Raw genomic sequence first — 18,048 nt, 5'->3', positions numbered from 1 at the left:
TAACTTACTGAGTGTAACAATTTATTTCTTTAAAATAAATGAGCCTTATCTTCCAATTCATTCAAAATAAAAGGATCGTATTTTAAAATCTTTTCAAAATTTCGACATTAAGACATTAAACAATCAAATTGGTACCAATTTTGGGCGTCACGAGGGTGCTAACCCTTCGTCGTGCGTAATCGACTCCCTAACCTATTTTCTCAAAAATTCGCAGACCTAAATTTATTTTCAAGGTTATTCGATCACACCACAATAAAAGATCGGTGGCGACTCCATTTCCATTTTCGAAATCGATACCCATTTTTCAAATTTCAAAAAAATGGTTTCGAAAATATGAAAAAAAGGGACACACGATCGTGTCTCGAGGCCGTGTGGATAGGTCACATTGCCGTGTGAGTAAACCGTGTAACAACTCGATGCTGTGTGAAACTTGGTCACACAGCCGGGTGACAAAGCTTAGCCCATGTGGCTCAATAACATGGTCGTGTGGGCAAACCGTTTACAATTCAAATATAGAGTCACACGGCCATGTCGTTAGGCCATGTACTATTCGAATATAAGGTCACACATCCATGTCAACAGACCATGTAACTCCTTAAGATTGTGTGGACAAACCTAAACTAAAATTAAATAGGCCACATGGTCGTGTAAGGTGACCGTGTGGGACACACGACCGTGCGGGAGACACGACCGTGCGGTAGACCATGTTGCAGGCCATGTACACCTAAAGTAACTTCAAAATCAAGTCATTTCACCTACAATTACTTGGTTACCATGCCATACCATTTGAACCTATAAATACCCATCTTAAAACACACCAAATCATATCAAAACATGTCATATACCATTCAACCTAAGTGCCTAACCAATATGCCCACAAAGGCACCTCAATTTGTAATTCAAAACAACCAAAATGAAAATGCTCAAACATACCAAATCATTAACGTTGTATGACATTTTGTCAATCACTTACTTAAGCACAACTAACCTTTAAAACAATTTCATGTTTCAAAATCATTTTAGATATCAAAACATATCAAGCCCAATGCCTAACATATAACCATTTCATCCATGAAAACATTTAACAAATAACCAAAGCAACCATCAAGCTATCAACAAAGTGACCATTGCCATCATGCTATACATATTTACATAACCTACAAAGCCAAAAAGATTCAAAGTACCATCAACTAAAAAATCAACATTTCAAACACAAAACTTCCTAGGTACATGCTAAAACCAAAATAAGAGCATCACCAACACTTGAGTTCGAGATTGCCGCTGGATGCTGAATCGACGTATTGACTGAATAGTACCTAATCTGCGCACGGACAAATAAAAACGTACGCTGAGTAACTCAGTGGTATTTTTATAATTCGAAAAATAAGTATAATATGAAACATAAATGAGCACAAACTTAAAATGAAAATAACATGCAAATCATCAAGTCAAATATGCTATATCACATTATCAACTTAAGCCTGTCACGTTTTGCAAGAGAATAATCCTATAACTCATGTGAGATAGGTTTCATCTCAAAATTCAATTTCATGATTTCATGGAACATAACATATTAATGTTCCCAATTTAATTCAAAATTCACATTTCATTTTCATTTTCATTTCCATTTCTAATTTCATTTCTTGTTCTTTTTTCCATATCAAAATCACATATAAATCATTTTGTTCTTTATATCCTTATTAACACAACTTGGACTCGTACGGATATATGGATCCAACCAACACACCAGTTTGACACCCAGTGCCTCATTGGATAAATTCGAAGCAAATAGTTGTGCTCAGTGTTATCAAATAGGTTGGCACCTAATGTCTCATCGGTTAAACTGAAGCAAATTGGCACCCAATGCTTTATCGACTCATAGTCGAAGAAATCCCTGAACTCTTCCTATCCTATGGCATGCCAACTATATCTGACTTTGCCTGAAAAATTAATAGGGTTTTCATTTCATAATCCAACACCAACCAATGTCTCAATTTAAAAATTATTTCAATCAAGTAAACATTTATTCAACATATATAGTAGTCATAATTATCCTAATTCATACTCAATTTTCATAATTAATAAAAATACATATATTTTATCAAACATATTCATTTCAATCCTCATAATCATTATTCGATTCAAATCATCTCAAGTGAATAAGAATTCTGACATCATATTCTTACCATGAATGAGCAAATCAATATGCATCAATTTATAAATATTTTGGATTATAGAAACACAAACTGTAAACTCTGAGCTATTTGTTGACGACTTTATCTTTTCTTTTTCGAGGAATCCAAGTCGACGTTAGCTACAGAATAAAACAAGCAACACATTTCATCAATACACAAACAATGTCATATTCAATTGCTATTATATACAACTTTTGCATTTTATTCAATTTTGTCCTTAAAAGTAGGACTAACATAACTTCCACATTTAACCTCAAATTTTTATATCAATTTCACTCTAAGCCAAATTTAACTCTCTATTTCTCATTTCTACCCCAAAATTTTGACATTTTTGCAATTTGGCCCCTATTGCACAAAATCAACAGTTGACTTTACAATTTAATCCTTTATCAATTCTAAACTTAAAATATATTAAAATAACACCTCAAACTCTAAATATTCAATAATTGTAACAGCCTAAATCTTTACCAGTACAAAAAATTATAACATGGATTAGCTAAATTGAACTACGAGGATTCCAAAAACATAAAAATAACAAGAAACTGGAAATTACACTAACCAATTTGAGCTTCAAAGCTTTCTTCTTCCTCCCCAATTTTAGCATACAAAAATGAAGATGAGAGGTTTGTTTCTCTTTCTCCCCACTTTTTTATTTACTTTCATTTTGTTTTATCTTATTTTTATTTTAACTAAATTTTTATAATATAGTTAACATATAGTATAAGTCATAACTGGCCACCATTATAATCATAGATAATGGTTTATTTAATTAATAAGTCCCTTAATCAAGTTCCACATTATAATTTAATATCAATTCATACTTTTATCACTTATGCAATTTACTTCCTATACCTAAATTAAAAACTAATTCAACGAAATTACCTAACCGAAATTCAATTCGCTTCTAATATAACTTCATGAGTCCAGTTTACGGAAACGGGGTCCCGAAACCACACTTTCCAACATCACTGACTTTCAGGTCATTACATTAAACATCACAAAGTTCAAAATACCAATAAGTATGCAAGGCATAGGTTTGTACTACCAAACTAATTTACTACTTACATTCACATAGCTCTAGACCTATGTACATGCCATTCTAAGAACCAAAATGTAAAGTTCACACTCTTAAAGAAGATGTGATTCTAACTGTCAACTCCAAACGGTACTTTTAAAACGATCTTCTACCTATGCGTTAAAACAATCTTCTTGCATAGGATCGACTTGTAAAGTTTCTTGAGGTACCGAGGAAGAAGCTCCCTCGCTTTTTTCACTTGATCTTTTTCTTTAAATTAATGGTTTAAGAGAAGGAAATCTCAAAGATGATTTTTCAAAAATTGCGGGGTTGGGGGTTTTGGTTTTCTTCAAACGAGCCATTGAATGATATTCTAGAAGCAGTTTTGCTTGAAAGAAAAGCTTCTTGAGTTATTGTGGCAATAATTTTAGGGTTCTTGAGAGGTTTAGAAAAGTTAAACTAACCTTAATCTTTTCTTACAAACATTTTGGCAATTTTCACCCTACTAGAAATAAAATTAAGAAACTAAAAAAGTAGCATATGTCAAATTGAGTCAATACAACATTGAATTAATGAGTTTTGGTGTTGTGCCTTATATGTTGAGTTAAATTTGCCACATTCCCACTTTGTTCCTCAATTTTTTAAACTTGGCAACTTTCAATGTTTTGATAAATAGATCAACCAATCGACTTCTAGTTGAATATCTCAATTGTGCCATTCTCAACTAGCTATTTGATGAAGTGATGCCCGATGTCAATGTCAGTGAAGAAACGTAGTGGAGACCAAGGGGGGCTATACCCCTTGAAAAGGTAAAATTTTAATTAAGGCCCTTTATAATTTATAAAATTTTAAATTAGTAATGATAAAGTTGCACTTTGACCCCCACAAAAATGATAAAATTTTAATTTAACCTTTAAAAATTATAAAGATATAAGCTATTAAAATGATGAAATTGCATTTTTACTATAGTATAAATATACAATTTTATTCCACCGCCCAAAAAAAAATTTCAAGCTCCGTCGCTAGTCAATGTGTTTTATCTTTGAATGAAACACAAAATTCTTTGAGATATTTGAAAATAAAAAGAAAAATTAAATTTCAAATATACGAAAAATTCTAGACTTCAACCATTTTAACCTATTAAAATTCAAATTCATAATTCAAGAAAAATTAAACCTGCATTAATTTGATCAAGCAAAAAAAATTATAGCAAGTTAGCAGCTATATTCAATTATAATAAATTTATTATAAATAAAATAAATTATACTTTATTTTTAATTCTACATTTTCTTTTTTTTGGTTTTCTTTGCTTCTTTTGTTTACTAGCTCCTCAACCTCGTTGAAGTTTAAGTGAGAAGCACCTAACTATTGAGGACAAAGAGAGAGCCTGTTAACTCTACATTTAAAAAAAATTAAATTAAAATATATATTCTAATTAGAATTCATTAATACAAACATATTTTCGTTGGTTGCACGAGTTTGAATTTAGTAAATTGAAATATTGAAATCTATTATATTAATAATGATATTTCTATATTAAAAAAAATTGTTATCTTATATGCCCTCAGTGTCAGTGGAATAAAAAAATTTCACAAGCTTTTAGAATAATTTTATTTATTTTTAAAGTATAAAAATATTAATATTTTATATAAATTAAAAAAAATTCCCTTTCTCGATTTTTGTATCTTTATTTTTAAAATATTTTATTATATCTTATACCACACTTGTCATTACTATAATTCTACTTGCTGAATTTAAAAATGTATAAATATTTTTTAATAATAAAATAATAAAATATAATTTAAAAAGACATTTAACATTATTTAGATCATGCTTGTGGGGAATTTTTTTTAATTATACTTAAACAAATACTGCTTGCCTCCTTTAGAAAATGAATTTTTTAAATAAAAATAATATTCAATATTTAATTTAAATTTAAATTTAATCTAAAATATATAATTATTAATATATATTTAATATTTTTGAAAATAATATTCTAATTTGATTAGATCTTCAAAAAAATTAAATCGAACTGGATCCGATGCAAGTACACAACCCTGCAGGGACAATGATAAGTAAAACAAACATCACCGACAAATTTACATGTTCTACTGAACTCTGAAAGTGAACACAAAAATAAGACAAAGGCCATAATCATATGACATTAGATCTGCTCAGATTTGCCCAATATAACTGATTTAACAACAAACCATAGTTTCATACTCCTTAAGAAAAAGATAGTACGCCGGCGCCGGTGATTTACACTGCATTTATGGCTATCTTCATACCAGATTCACAGTGACCAGCAATGTTGCATATGAAGTAGTTCATTCCTTTCCCTAGTTTTACCTCATCTTTCCCTGACTTATACACTTTTGCTCCCGCCGGCGTTATGCAGCTTCTGTAACCTCCCCGGTTCACCGCCACCACATTGTGGATTGTTGCATCGTATTTGAAGACTGCAGAAAAAAAAAACACAATCATATAACATTCCAGGTTTCCCGATTCACAATTATGTAACTTCAAAACCCATCTTAGATCGTATATGTATATGCTTACAGAGTGTGTCACCGGCCCTGAAACGCTTCCCTCGAGGCCAAGTGGCCATGTTAAAGGTCCAACCATTGGAGCCACCAACAGTATAAGTTGCTGCATCGACATTTTCCCAGAAAACAAGAAAGCAAAATAGCAATGCAACCCAGAACTTAGCTTGACTTGCACTGCCACTTCCCTGCGCCATCTCTGAGAAAAAGCTTAAACTGTAACTGGAAAAATTGGAGATTTATTTTCGGCTGCGTTTGGCTGAGGTGGGGAAAGCTAAAGTTTCATGCTTTTATAAGCCGTTTAGAGCAGTGACGTTGAATATTTGTTTTAATAATTATAAGCCGATTGAACTAGTCGAAGCCAACAACTGCATTACCAACTACTGTTTGTTTAGCTTGAGTGTCATCAAAAGGACAGTGACGGGTCTTATATAGAAAGTGCTTGACTATGGTACTCACATGGAAGAGTAACTGCAATCACCGCCTGTGAATTAAAAGATTGGAGTTGGTTGACGGTTTGGGCTGAAGGATAGTTGGAAAAGGCTATTACATATGTCCGTATATTCAAATCAACAAGCTAATTAGAAAATAGAGACTGTAATTGTTTGATTAAATCCACATAAAAAAATTGGAAAATCATGGTACCTAGGAATCTAAATCGATTATTGAATATTTGCTTTCTTTGAAAATAAAGTTCTTTCCTTCCTTTGAAAATCAGTTTTTCTCTTCTTTGTAAACTCAATTTTACCTGACATGATCACCATCGAAAATCCCACAAAACTTCCCTATAATGAAATATTTAAATAGATGCCACTACACATGTTTAGAACTTTTTCCTATGATGCCCTGGAAACTAAAGGCAAGGTACCTGAATAAGACACTTTAAGTCTTAATGATATAAGCAACATTACCAGCTTTAATTAGCTAGCCTATAATTTTACTAATAATGGAGCGACATTTGTCTCCAAATCATGATCAAGATGCATAATTATTTTCAGCACTGTTGAACACATGCCGGTAGCTCGGATACTAAACGAAGCACATGTATTTTCATACAAGTTCTTCAGAGAATGATGAAATCTAGTTCCCAAAACTTGCATTGTCCCTTTTCTTGGTAAAGACTAATTCCTCCCTTTTATTGGTAAAAAGGAAAAAAAAAATCCTACAGATTTCTCCCTTCCTTATGATTTTACTCTCATGGGACTCTTCTGATTTGAATAGCGTGCTTCGAGTTCAAACCACGAGTCCAACTTGACTAGTTGGTTAAATTCTTCGAATGTAGCCATCTTGTGAAGGTGATCTCTGGTAGTTCCGTTTTCTTTCAGGGTCCTGAGGACGTCCACCAATGCACGAGCTGAAGCATAGAGGGCGGTGAGTGGATGCACAATCAAATGAAACCCCATTGCTCTAAGCTCCTCAGGCGTGTGCAAGGGTGTGACCCCACCTTCAATCATATTACAAACTCTGTAACCTTTTGTATGGCGTCCAATCTCCTTAAGCTCGTCATCGTTCCTCGGTGCCTCCACAAAGCAAGCATCTGCTCCTGCCTGTACATTGATCCCAGGATCAAAAGTTTAGCAACATCATCTAGAAGAGAACTATATGCCATACCACATCATTGCACAAAGTTCAAATTTGCTTAACAATGCAAGAAAAGGTAAATGTAGCCAACGGATAATTGCCTCTTTTCATGCTTGATCAATAACACACTCTTGCAGGATTTACAACAGAAGTGAGAATTTTCACATGGGGGAGAGTGTAGTGATTCCCACGGATAAAATTATATCTAGTTTTAGAAGATTTGGTTACTACAAGGGGCAGATGGAAAAGGAGACAATGATAAAGCAGATTAGATTGAATGCGGTTTTAGCAGATTGTATGAAAGATAAATATGATTCAAGGTCAATGCAAGAGGAGTACCTCCATGTAAAGATTAGCTCTCGCGATGGCATCAGAAAGGCCGGTTTTTGCTGATGTAGCACCTGCATCAGTTCTAGCCACTAAGAAAAAGTCTGAATCTCCAATGGCGTCTCTTGCGGATGCAATTTTTGCAGCATGCTCCTCTGCAGGTATAACCTAAAAGGACAAGTTGAGTAAGGGGGAACAGGAGGAGGGAAAGGCATTAGAGATGAACAAAAAACACCTCTTCTCCATATGATAAAATCCAATCAGTACCACCAGATGCAATAATCAATAACAGAACCTGAAATTTCGATCAAGAAACTCTTAATTGAAATAAACGGGAATACGAAAAAAGTACCTGCTTGCCACACATATGCCCTGTTGAATACAAAGGCAAAGGAACAATCAGTACACTAAGTAACAAGAGAATATATGAAAACATAAAGAATGACGACTATGATATCATTGGTAGAATCTTTTCCCGGTCTAATTCGAAAACATGAAGTGGAAGTTCATAGTTCATACCACACTTCTTTGGCCATGCTTGATCCTGGAAGGAAAGTAAGCCAAATTAACAAGAGGAAGCAACAGGTTCTTCACAAACAAATAAATCCAATGGGCTTTTACATAATTTTATAGCAAGATAAAGCAAACTTATAATCTATAAAAGCAAGTTCATCTAAAATCGTATTTCCATCTCTACTTTGCATATAGGGAAACAAGAATCCGACATGGTGAAATATATATAAAAAGATGAGCCTTTTACTTGCAGAACTGATCTTTTGTACCTCAAGAAAGCAACCAGCAGCACCAGCTGCAATCAAATCCCTGACAGTCCTTTGAACATTAAGAGCATTGCCACCACCAGTATCTGAAACAAGCAGACTAATAGCATTGTTATTACTGAAATATTGAATCAATGCATTTCATAACCATGTAGTATTGAAATGATTAACGACCAGTTAAGCTCCATTTCCTGGAGAGTTGAGCTTTAACCTATGAAACCAATAAAGAAAAGTAAAATAGAAATGCAATAGGATAAATAAATACCAGCATCTGCAATAATGGGTATCATCGGAGCCGCCGCACAAACCGTTCTAGCCGTCGCCGCCATCTCCGTTGGCCTTTAAAAAACATCAAAAACCTAATAAAATTATCACATTGTTTAATGTTTTATAGCCCCAAAAAAAAGAAAAGATGGATCCGGAGTTCTCACGTGAGCAAGCCGAAGTCAGGTTTCCCAAGGAGAGAAGCAGAGAGAGCATATCCAGAGATGAAGCCAGCTGTGAAACCAGACTGCTGAACAATGGCAGCCGAAAGAGCGTCATAGCAGCCAGGCATTAGAACGATGCCTTGGTCCTCAATCAGACGGTGAAACCGCGTCTGCATTCTGACCGTCGGATAGGAAGACTTGGTAGGCGACGACCTTGAGCGTAATGTGGAAGGTTTGAAGTTGAAGTGTTGAAGCGAAGTGGCTTTGGGTGGCATTAGCATGATGGTGGTCATCGTCGACATTTTCGAAGCTGGAAGTGGAAGTAGCCTTGGGGTTAGGTCGGGTTTTGATGTGCGGTTTTTATGGACTGATTGCGCGCAATATTATCAACGTGAACGACGGGGATTTTCTGCTTTCATGTTGTCGTTTTGGATAAGGTTAACTGGATAACTGATAATGGACCCAAAGCCATTTTTAGGTCAAATTCTACTATTAGTTTCTGCACTTTGCAAAAGTTATGGATTTAGTCCTTATATTTTAATTTGATCAATTTTAATTTTTTTACTTTTCAAATTGGTCAATTTTAGTCCCTATACTTTTCAAATTTTGAACTCTTAGTCCTGATCCTAACAATACCATTTAAATATTTGGTTAAATTCAATTACTAGTCATGTACTATGCATACAATTGTGGATTTAATCCATATTCTTCAATTGGATCATTTCAAGTCCCTATATTGTTTGAATTTTGAAATTTTTAGCTTGATGTAAATGACTCTTTTTAATCCATTAACTAATTTTTAGGGAGTAATATGTGAAAATAGTAAGTTGACATGGCATTTCACACGTGATAATATATTTGTCGTATTAGATTTTGGAAATAGCAAAACTTATTATTGAATTTAATAGTTTTCTTTTTGGAGAGGATTGAAATTTTAAAATTTAAAAAGTATTGAAATTAAAAATTACCAAATTAAAGTACAAAAACTAAATTCATGATTTTTGCAAAGTATTGAAACTAATAACAGAATTTAATTTTTCTTTTAAAGATGTTAGAAGTAGCTCTGTCAAGTTGGGTTAAATTCTTTGTATGTGTTAAATGATGAATTAAGGGTATTATAAGCCCTTGAAATTTTTTAAAAAAGATCAATTAAGTCTTTATGAACTTTTTTATACCAAATTAAGCATTGAACTAACAAAATTGGCTAAATAAATTCTTTGATTAATATTGACCGTTAGTGTTATCAGATATCATATCAGCAAAAAATAAAAATATATATATAAATTTAAAACAATTACACAATAAATTTAAACAACTGATTGTCACAGTTCATTTGAATCTGGACACCCATTTGTGTAGTTACATTTTGAAATTATAAAAAGCATAAAATTATAAAAAATAATTAAAATTATAAAATATATAAAAATTACTAGAAATTAATTAAAATCATAAAATTTATAAAAATAATTTATTAACTTTATACTTTTAAGTAAAAAAAAGGAACATCAAACAACTTATCATAAAATGAAGATTAACATTTTTTTTTGTTATATTTTTCTTCTCATTTTTCAATTTGCACAAGTTATATTAGTGAAAAATTTTAATCGAAATGAAAAAATATATAAAAAATTATAGTTTTAAATTAATTTCTAATAATTTTAATAAGTTATTTTTTCTAATTTTTTATAGTTTTTAATAATAATTTTTATATAAATTAACACCTAGTCAATAGCTTAAGCCCTAGACACCCAATAACTAATGCCTTAAGTCACTGGATACAAAATGTGCATCTGCTCAAAGAAAACTACATAAACAAGAAGAAGCAATAGTATGTATAAACGAGACAACATAGATATGGGCTATCTGTGCCAACTGGTGAGTGACCCGATTAGCTACTCATCGAACTCAAGTAAACGAAACATGTTGAAATTCACTTTGCAATTGTTTGACAATTGGCAATGGCTAAATCGAACTTTGACTGATCATGCGAGACCGAACCAAAGTTGAACCCGGGTGAACTAAAAATGGTTTATTGAACTTAAATATTTAATGAATTTAGATATGAAAGGAATATGTTATTTTTTTAATTTTTTTATATAAACCCTACTTTTACTTATAATCCTTAAATCCTAAATCGGAGGGAACAAATATTTTTTTATGTAAAAAAATAAATAAATTAAACACTATTATCTAGAAATATTCAGCGGACTCTCTACAAACCGCTATAGCCCTTCATTCATGTCAAAAGCCTGTTTAGTGATACCATCTGCTTCTACATTCTCTTCTTTAGGAATATGTTCAAATTCTCAAAGATTTGTTTCCAACAGAAGTTGCTGAATACGTCTGATTAGTGTTGAATGAGATGTCTTTGAAAATGCTTCCTGAATTTCCTAAATAACCTCCAAGTTGTTTGTCTGAATCAAAACTCTATCGTATCGTCTGCTCTGAAGAAAAGTCAGGCCATCTAAAATACCTTATAGTTCAATGTTAAAAACATAACATTGTCTCAACCGTCTATTAAATCCAAGAATAAAATTCTCATGTTGATCCCTGAGAATACCCCCAACAGCAGCATCCCTTGACCTGACATTAACAACTCCAATCGAATATAAACGAATCCAATTATCAGTCCTGGTTGGTATTGAGCATGTCATCGACTCTCTGAAATGATTTTTCTTGTGTATAAAGTTGCATTTTAAAGCCCAACTGTAACAGCCCGATTTTGGGTCTAGTCGAAACAGTGGTTTTGGGACCACAAATTTGACTAGGAAAAATGTAATGGCCTGAATTTTCAGAGGTGTCGGAATGGTGATTTGAGATCACTAAATTTGACAAATGGGTAGAAAATATTATTAATTTAGTGAGTATAATTTAAATGTAAAGTTAGGAAAATTTTTGAAATAGTGAATAGTGCACTAGAAATAAATATTAAAATAATTAGAATCGAAAATGAGGTATCGAGACCTCGGGGATTTTAAACAGAGCCATAAATATTTTTATAAATATTTATGGAGTGTTAAAAAGTTAGTATTAAAGTTTCGTTAAGAAATTTTAAAGCTCCGATAATTAATTGAACAAAAAGGACTAAATTGTAACAAATGCAAAATTTTGGGAAATGATTACATAGCTTAAATGATAAAACGAAGAGGGCTTAAAAGGGAAATAGACCCAAGGTCTATTTGGGCTGGACGGCAAAGGCATGAAATCAGCAACAAAGTCAGGAGAATTAAGGGCAAAATTGAAATATTGCAAAATTTACTTAATAAAGTTAGGACCAAAGTGGAATTATCTAGATTTCTCTTCATTTTTCTGCATTCTCATCAGCTAAAACATCATAGAAGGGTTTCCTTAAGCTGGTTCTTCCTATTTTTACTGAAGGTAAGTTCAATTCTTGATTATTTCTTGAAAATTTTGTGTTTTTGTGACTTTTACAACTAGGCCCACTTATGGTATTCATTAGTTTTTGATTCTATGAAAGAAGTTGAAAGTTGCTATGAATACATGCTGGAAGTATATGATGATTTAGGATGGAATTAGAGCTTTAAATTGTTCATATGCTGATTTTATTGAAAGAATTGAATAGAAAGTGAATGTTTGGGACCTAATAGTAAAAGAGTTTGAAGTTAGAGTTTTATGTGGAAATTCTGAATTTCAATAGTTGTGAAATAATTTATAATGTCTAGGTAAAGTACTAATTGAGAAAATATAACTTAATTGAGGGGTTAATTGATCAAGGACTGAATTGTATGAACTGTAAAATTTGGGGCAAAAATGAAATCAACATTTTACACTAAAACAGATTTGGACAGCAGCAGTGGTATAACTTTGAAAAATCACCAACAATTGTGGGAATTGAATTAGAGGGTGAATAAAATATGAAATTAAAGCTTATTGAGTCTAGTTTCTCATAGAAGAAGTTGTGCAAGTAATGGAATTGTAAATTATGAGATATAATAAATTTTGTGAGACCATGTCAGAATGATTTCGGGTTCCCCTGTTCTGATTTTGGAAAATTATAAAAAATTGAAGAAAAATAATTATGGGTTATTTTTTTATTATAATTGGTAAACGATGAAATAGAAATGATGCTTATATTTGTGCATTATTGGTCATGGTCTAAGCTCATGTATGAAAATAAAGTTTCATAGTATGTGTGTATGGTATATTCGATATATGATTTGGCATAAAAAAATATCATGAATGGTTTATGAATTAACACATGTTGATAAGCGTGATACATGAATAAATGTTGTGCTCATCCATGCTTATAATGCTTATGCTATATGTGTATTTGGCTAACATATTTAGTGTTGAAATGAGAATAAAATAAAAATGCGAAAACTAAATAAATGATCAAATTGAGCGGAACACCAGATTTGAGTACTTATCTGATCAAGTGACAAAGTGATAAGTGGTAGCCTTAGCTACACTTATCTGATCAAGTGAAAAAGTGATAAGTGGTAGCCTTAGCTACACTTATCTGATCAAGTGACAAAGTGATAAGTGGTAACCTTAGCTACACTTATCTGATCAAGTGAAAAAGTGATAAGTGGTAGCTTTAGCTACACTTATCTGATCAAGTGACAAAGTGATAAGTGGTAGCCTAGTTACACTTATCTGATCAGGGACAAGTGATAAGTGGTCATACGTAAGACCATAGTTATACTATGGCAAAGTGAAAGTGAAGTACTCAATTTTCCGTAACTGGTCCCTAATTTGATTAAGGATGGTAAGTGACAAATTGACCCAAAAGAATTAAAGAAAATGGATAAGTGGTAGTGTATTTATACCAAGATGATGTTGTTATTTAAGCTAAAATGATATTTTCATTGCAAAATTTAGAATTTCATAAATGTGTTAACGAATGGTATAATGGACAAACGTTGAATTAAATGGTAAATACGTATTAGTGTTAAACTTAATGAGATTGAATTGTATGTGAATTAAATGGAAATTGCTAGTGATATGATCTAAATCGTGAGCATGAAAAATCGTGAATTGAGTGAAATGGAAATGAAGCATTGAATTGCATGAGTATGTATCGGTTCTCGTAGGCCCTAATTATTAAAATTATAATAACATTTCGAGGATATATTATGAAGAGTTATAAAAGCATGTTAATAATTTTCAAAGTTTTAATTTAGATGAAATTTTATAACTCGGTTAAATATGTTTACAAGTGTAATGTGTTCTGGTAATGCCTTGTACCCTATTCCGGTATTGGATACGGGTAAGGGGTGTTGCACCAACTATACAAACATTTAATAATTTCATCTACATTCTACGACAATCCCTAAAAAGTGAAAATATTTTTGTTTTTCCAGATTCGCCAAGCTACTAACCCAAAACAACACGGCTAGTAAATATCCCTCATAGAAAGACTTTGACGATTACCCAAATTAGACGGAAGCCATTCATGCAAAGCTTTTAAAAAGAATTGTTCCTGCTTGTCAATTGGAATAATTTGTGACCAAACACCTTTAGGCACAGAACAGTCCCTGATAGCTTGTAATACATCCTCTGCTCAAAGCCCACAAATCGTACAACGCTCCTCAACCCTAATGTTGTGTCTAACTCTTTCCACCTGTGTTAGTAACCTTTGTTTGAAGGTTAGCCAAATAAACATCCTAACCCTCTAAGGTCCTAAAAATTTCCATGCCAAATTCTAAACTTCCCCTCTTTGATACCAAGAACTCTCTGTAAGCATTTTATAAGCACTCTTTATGGAGAATGACCCAGATCCACTCCTGGCCCAAGCAATTCTATCAAATCTTGCTGAAGAATGAGGCGGGGGAATACTCACGATGCGTCTTATGATATATTCTAACAATCTAACCCTGAAACGATCTAAATTCTATACACTTTCCTCTGTAATCATGTCCTTAAGTAGACAATCCAAATCAAGGTTTGCATGTGCAAGAATTAGATTAATCAGGGTCTAATCTCAAGAATCCAGTTATCTTTCCAACATTTAACTCTAAGACCGTCACCCACTGACCAGAAAATATTATCTTGGAGTAAGGGCCCAATCTTAGAAAGAGATTTCCAAAGGTAGGACTCCCTACTGCGAGCTAAGGAATCGGGAATACCTTCTTTAACCCCATATTTTGATTTAAGAATACAAACCCACAGAGAATTAGTGTCAGCCACAATATTGAACCCTAATTTCAACATGAAAGAATTATTTTTACCTCTCAACTAACGCAATTCGAGTTCACCAAAAGCTTTTGTTAGCACATCGTCTACCAGCTCATTAAGGAAATCTTCTTATTCCCCCCGTTCGTGCCCCAAACAAATTATTGCGCCAAACATTCTATCTCCTCACAAATATTTTATGGAACACTCAAAGACTGCATGAAAAAATTAGGAATTTACAAAAGCACAGATTGGGCTAGAGTAACTCTATCTACTAAGGATAATTGTCTCACATCCCATCTTTATAATTTGCTTTGGACCTTGTCTACAACCTTCCTCAAAGAACTAGTTGTAACTCTTTCATGGAACAGTGGGATTCCCAGATACTTCCCAAGGTTTTAAACTTTAGGAAAACCAATGATATCACACAACCTATCTACAACCTTTCATTCATCTTTTTAGAGAAAAAAATTAGTTATGTAAGCATTAACTTGATACCCAGATTAAGTACAAAATTTATCCAAAATATCTCTAATAAACTTGGCCCGTTTAAAATCTACTTGTCCAAAAATGACCAGATCATCTGCTAAGAACAAATGTGAGAGTTTCAGTCCAATCCTCGATAAATGAACAGGATACCACTAGCCAAAACTAATACTAGAGTAGATACTATGTCTTAGCCATTCCATACATAAAACAAAAAGGTAATGAGATAAAGGGCACCCCTGCCAAGCACCTCTTGCAGGACAAAATTTTTTAGATGGAACACCATCCCACAAAATTTGCATAGAAGAACTTGAAATGGCAGACACAATAACATTGATAATGAAATTAGGAATACCTACAACTTGTAGATAAGCTTTTATGAACTCCTATCTCACCCTGTCGTATGTCTTCTCTAAATCTATCTTTTATGGCCATTCATATTCTATTCTTCTGTTTGCTCTTCATAGAGTGAATAACTGCTTAGGCCACGATAAAATTATATGTTATGTTCTTTCCTGTGATAAACTTCGCTTGCTCAGGAGCAATAATTTTGGGGAAAACCACATTAAATCGATTATATATGATCTTTATTACCAACTTGTATAGAATTGAGCATAAACTTATTGGTCTAAATTGCCCAAAACCCTCAGGGTTCATAACCTTCAGTAATAGTATAATCAACTTATCGTCAAGCTCTAGATCAATAAGATGCCAATCAAAGACTTTCTGAATCCATTTGCAAACAACTTCAGCAATCGAATCCTACTGATTCTGGAATAATAGTGCGTGAAAACCATCATTTTTTGACACTTTTAAGAGATTCATATCAAACATGGTTAACTTGATCTATTCGTTAGAAACCTCCTTACCAAAAAAAATAACATCACAATGCTCAAGTATGAGAAAATTACTAGGCGGTATATTAGGTATAAGACTCGGCATTTCACCATATAGTTTTCTGAAAAACTTAAATGCCTTTACTTAAAGCTCATCAATATAAAAAACCCAATCACCATTATTATTCTTAAGGGTTATAATCCTATTATTTTTTCTTTTTTCTATCATCTGAGAATGATAATATTTGGCATTACGATCATCTAATAGTAGCCAATCACATCTAGCTTTCTATATCCACAATAACTCCTCATGATGAAGAGCATTTTCAAGTTCCTCGTGAACCAAAATTTCTAGTTGAATTAAGTAATTTGACTCTAAACTTTCAAGTGTCCTCTAAATCCCAAAAAGCTTTTGCATCAACTTTCTTTTACGAATATTGATATGTCTATAAACATATTTATTACACACTTTAATATTCGAAGTGAAGCTAGCTAAAGCCTCAAACATATTACCATTAAAATGCCAATTATCTTTGACAAAATTAGATAAATTAGGGTGTTCCACCCAACCTGCCAAAAACCTGAATGGACTCCTTCTAGGAAAATTAATAACTAACGTAAGAGATAATAACAAAGGCCTATGGTCTAACTTTAATCTAGAAAGATGAGTAACAGAACAGTGCGGGAAAGCCTTGACCCAAGCATCATTCCTAATAGATATGCTCAAAGACACCACCCTTATGCCAAGTGAAAAAGGGGCTTCTAAATCCCAAATTTTGCAGCTTTACTTTCCCAAGAAAATTACCCAATTGGTGGAACATCTCATTCCTTCCATACAACCACCTTCTTATCATTAGGAGATAGAATTGCATTGAAATCCCTGATCGCTAACCAGGGAATATTACTAGATGGAATGACGTTTCTCAAACCTTCCCATAGATTCTTCTTTTTAAGTCTATTTGGGCTGCCATAGACTAAAGATATAAGAATCAACTGATTAACATTAACACCAATAGCACGAATTAAAATAAACTGAGGATGATTAGAAATAATCTCTACATGAACCGATTTTTTCCAACCAACCCAAATATCACTAGAAAATCCAATCGCCTGCACAGGATGAGAAAATTAGAACCCCAATTTTGTAATAACTCGGTCTGCCTTGCCATCACTGACCTTTGTCTTTAGTAAATTGATGATGTCCAGATTATATTCTGAATTATATTCATGAAAAATCCTTGGAAACTTGACATTAGCTGTAACACCCCTTACTCGTATCCAACACCGGAATAGGGTACGAGGCATTACCAAAACACATACACTTATAAACATATTTAACCGAGTTATAAAATTTCATCTAAATTAAAACTTTCAAAATAATTAACATGTTTCTATAACTTTTCACAATATATCATCAAAATATTATAATCATAATAATTAAGGCATACGAGACCCGATACATACTCATGCAATTTAATGCTTCATTTCCATTTCATCCAATTCGCAATTTCTCAGGCTCACAATTTAAATCATATCACTAACAATTTCCATTTAATTCACATACAATTCAATGAAATTAAGTTCAACACTAATACGTATTTACCATTTAACTAAACGTTTATCGATTATACCATTCAATAACACATTTATGAAATTCTCAATTTTGCAATGAAATTATCACTTTAGCTTAAATAACAACATCATCCTGGTATAAATACACTAC

General features: G+C 32.7%; 2 protein-coding genes across 2 annotated transcripts; both read right to left on the bottom strand.

Annotated features, from left to right (window-relative positions):
• Positions 1-5,286: 5,286 nt before the first annotated feature.
• On the bottom strand, positions 5,287-6,207 carry LOC107910413 (basic blue protein). Its single transcript, XM_016838242.2, has 2 exons — positions 5,770-6,207; positions 5,287-5,669 (listed from the first exon to the last, which is right to left on the bottom strand). The coding sequence occupies exons 1-2, from the start codon at positions 5,948-5,950 to the stop codon at positions 5,470-5,472; spliced, it is 381 nt and encodes a 126-aa protein (XP_016693731.1). The 5' UTR covers positions 5,951-6,207; the 3' UTR covers positions 5,287-5,469.
• Positions 6,208-6,651: 444 nt separating this feature from the next.
• LOC107910412 (carboxyvinyl-carboxyphosphonate phosphorylmutase, chloroplastic) lies at positions 6,652-9,280 on the bottom strand. Its single transcript, XM_016838240.2, has 7 exons — positions 8,872-9,280; positions 8,706-8,779; positions 8,444-8,526; positions 8,181-8,205; positions 8,014-8,033; positions 7,674-7,829; positions 6,652-7,300 (listed from the first exon to the last, which is right to left on the bottom strand). The coding sequence occupies exons 1-7, from the start codon at positions 9,168-9,170 to the stop codon at positions 6,935-6,937; spliced, it is 1,023 nt and encodes a 340-aa protein (XP_016693729.1). The 5' UTR covers positions 9,171-9,280; the 3' UTR covers positions 6,652-6,934.
• Between the last annotated feature and the right edge of the window lie 8,768 nt (positions 9,281-18,048).

The sequence above is a fragment of the Gossypium hirsutum genome, chromosome D02, assembly GCF_007990345.1.
Source record: "Gossypium hirsutum isolate 1008001.06 chromosome D02, Gossypium_hirsutum_v2.1, whole genome shotgun sequence".
NCBI lineage: Eukaryota > Viridiplantae > Streptophyta > Magnoliopsida > Malvales > Malvaceae > Gossypium > Gossypium hirsutum.
The sequence above is the reverse complement of the archived record's forward strand: the minus strand, read 5'-3'. Positions and strand labels throughout refer to the sequence as shown.

Bases quoted from the DNA above. Each gene is read 5' to 3' on its own strand.
- LOC107910413 (XM_016838242.2), bottom strand. From the start codon at position 5,950: ATGGCGCAGGGAAGTGGCAGTGCAAGTCAAGCTAAGTTCTGGGTTGCA. The intron at 5,670-5,769 runs GTAAGCATATAC...TTTTTTCTGCAG, and splicing joins CAGGGCCGGTGACACACTCT to TCTTCAAATACGATGCAACA.
- LOC107910412 (XM_016838240.2), bottom strand. From the start codon at position 9,170: ATGTCGACGATGACCACCATCATGCTAATGCCACCCAAAGCCACTTCG. The intron at 8,206-8,443 runs GTACAAAAGATC...CTTTCCTTCCAG, and splicing joins CTGCTGGTTGCTTTCTTGAG to GATCAAGCATGGCCAAAGAA. The intron at 7,830-8,013 runs GTACTTTTTTCG...TTGTCCTTTTAG, and splicing joins GGCATATGTGTGGCAAGCAG to GTTATACCTGCAGAGGAGCA.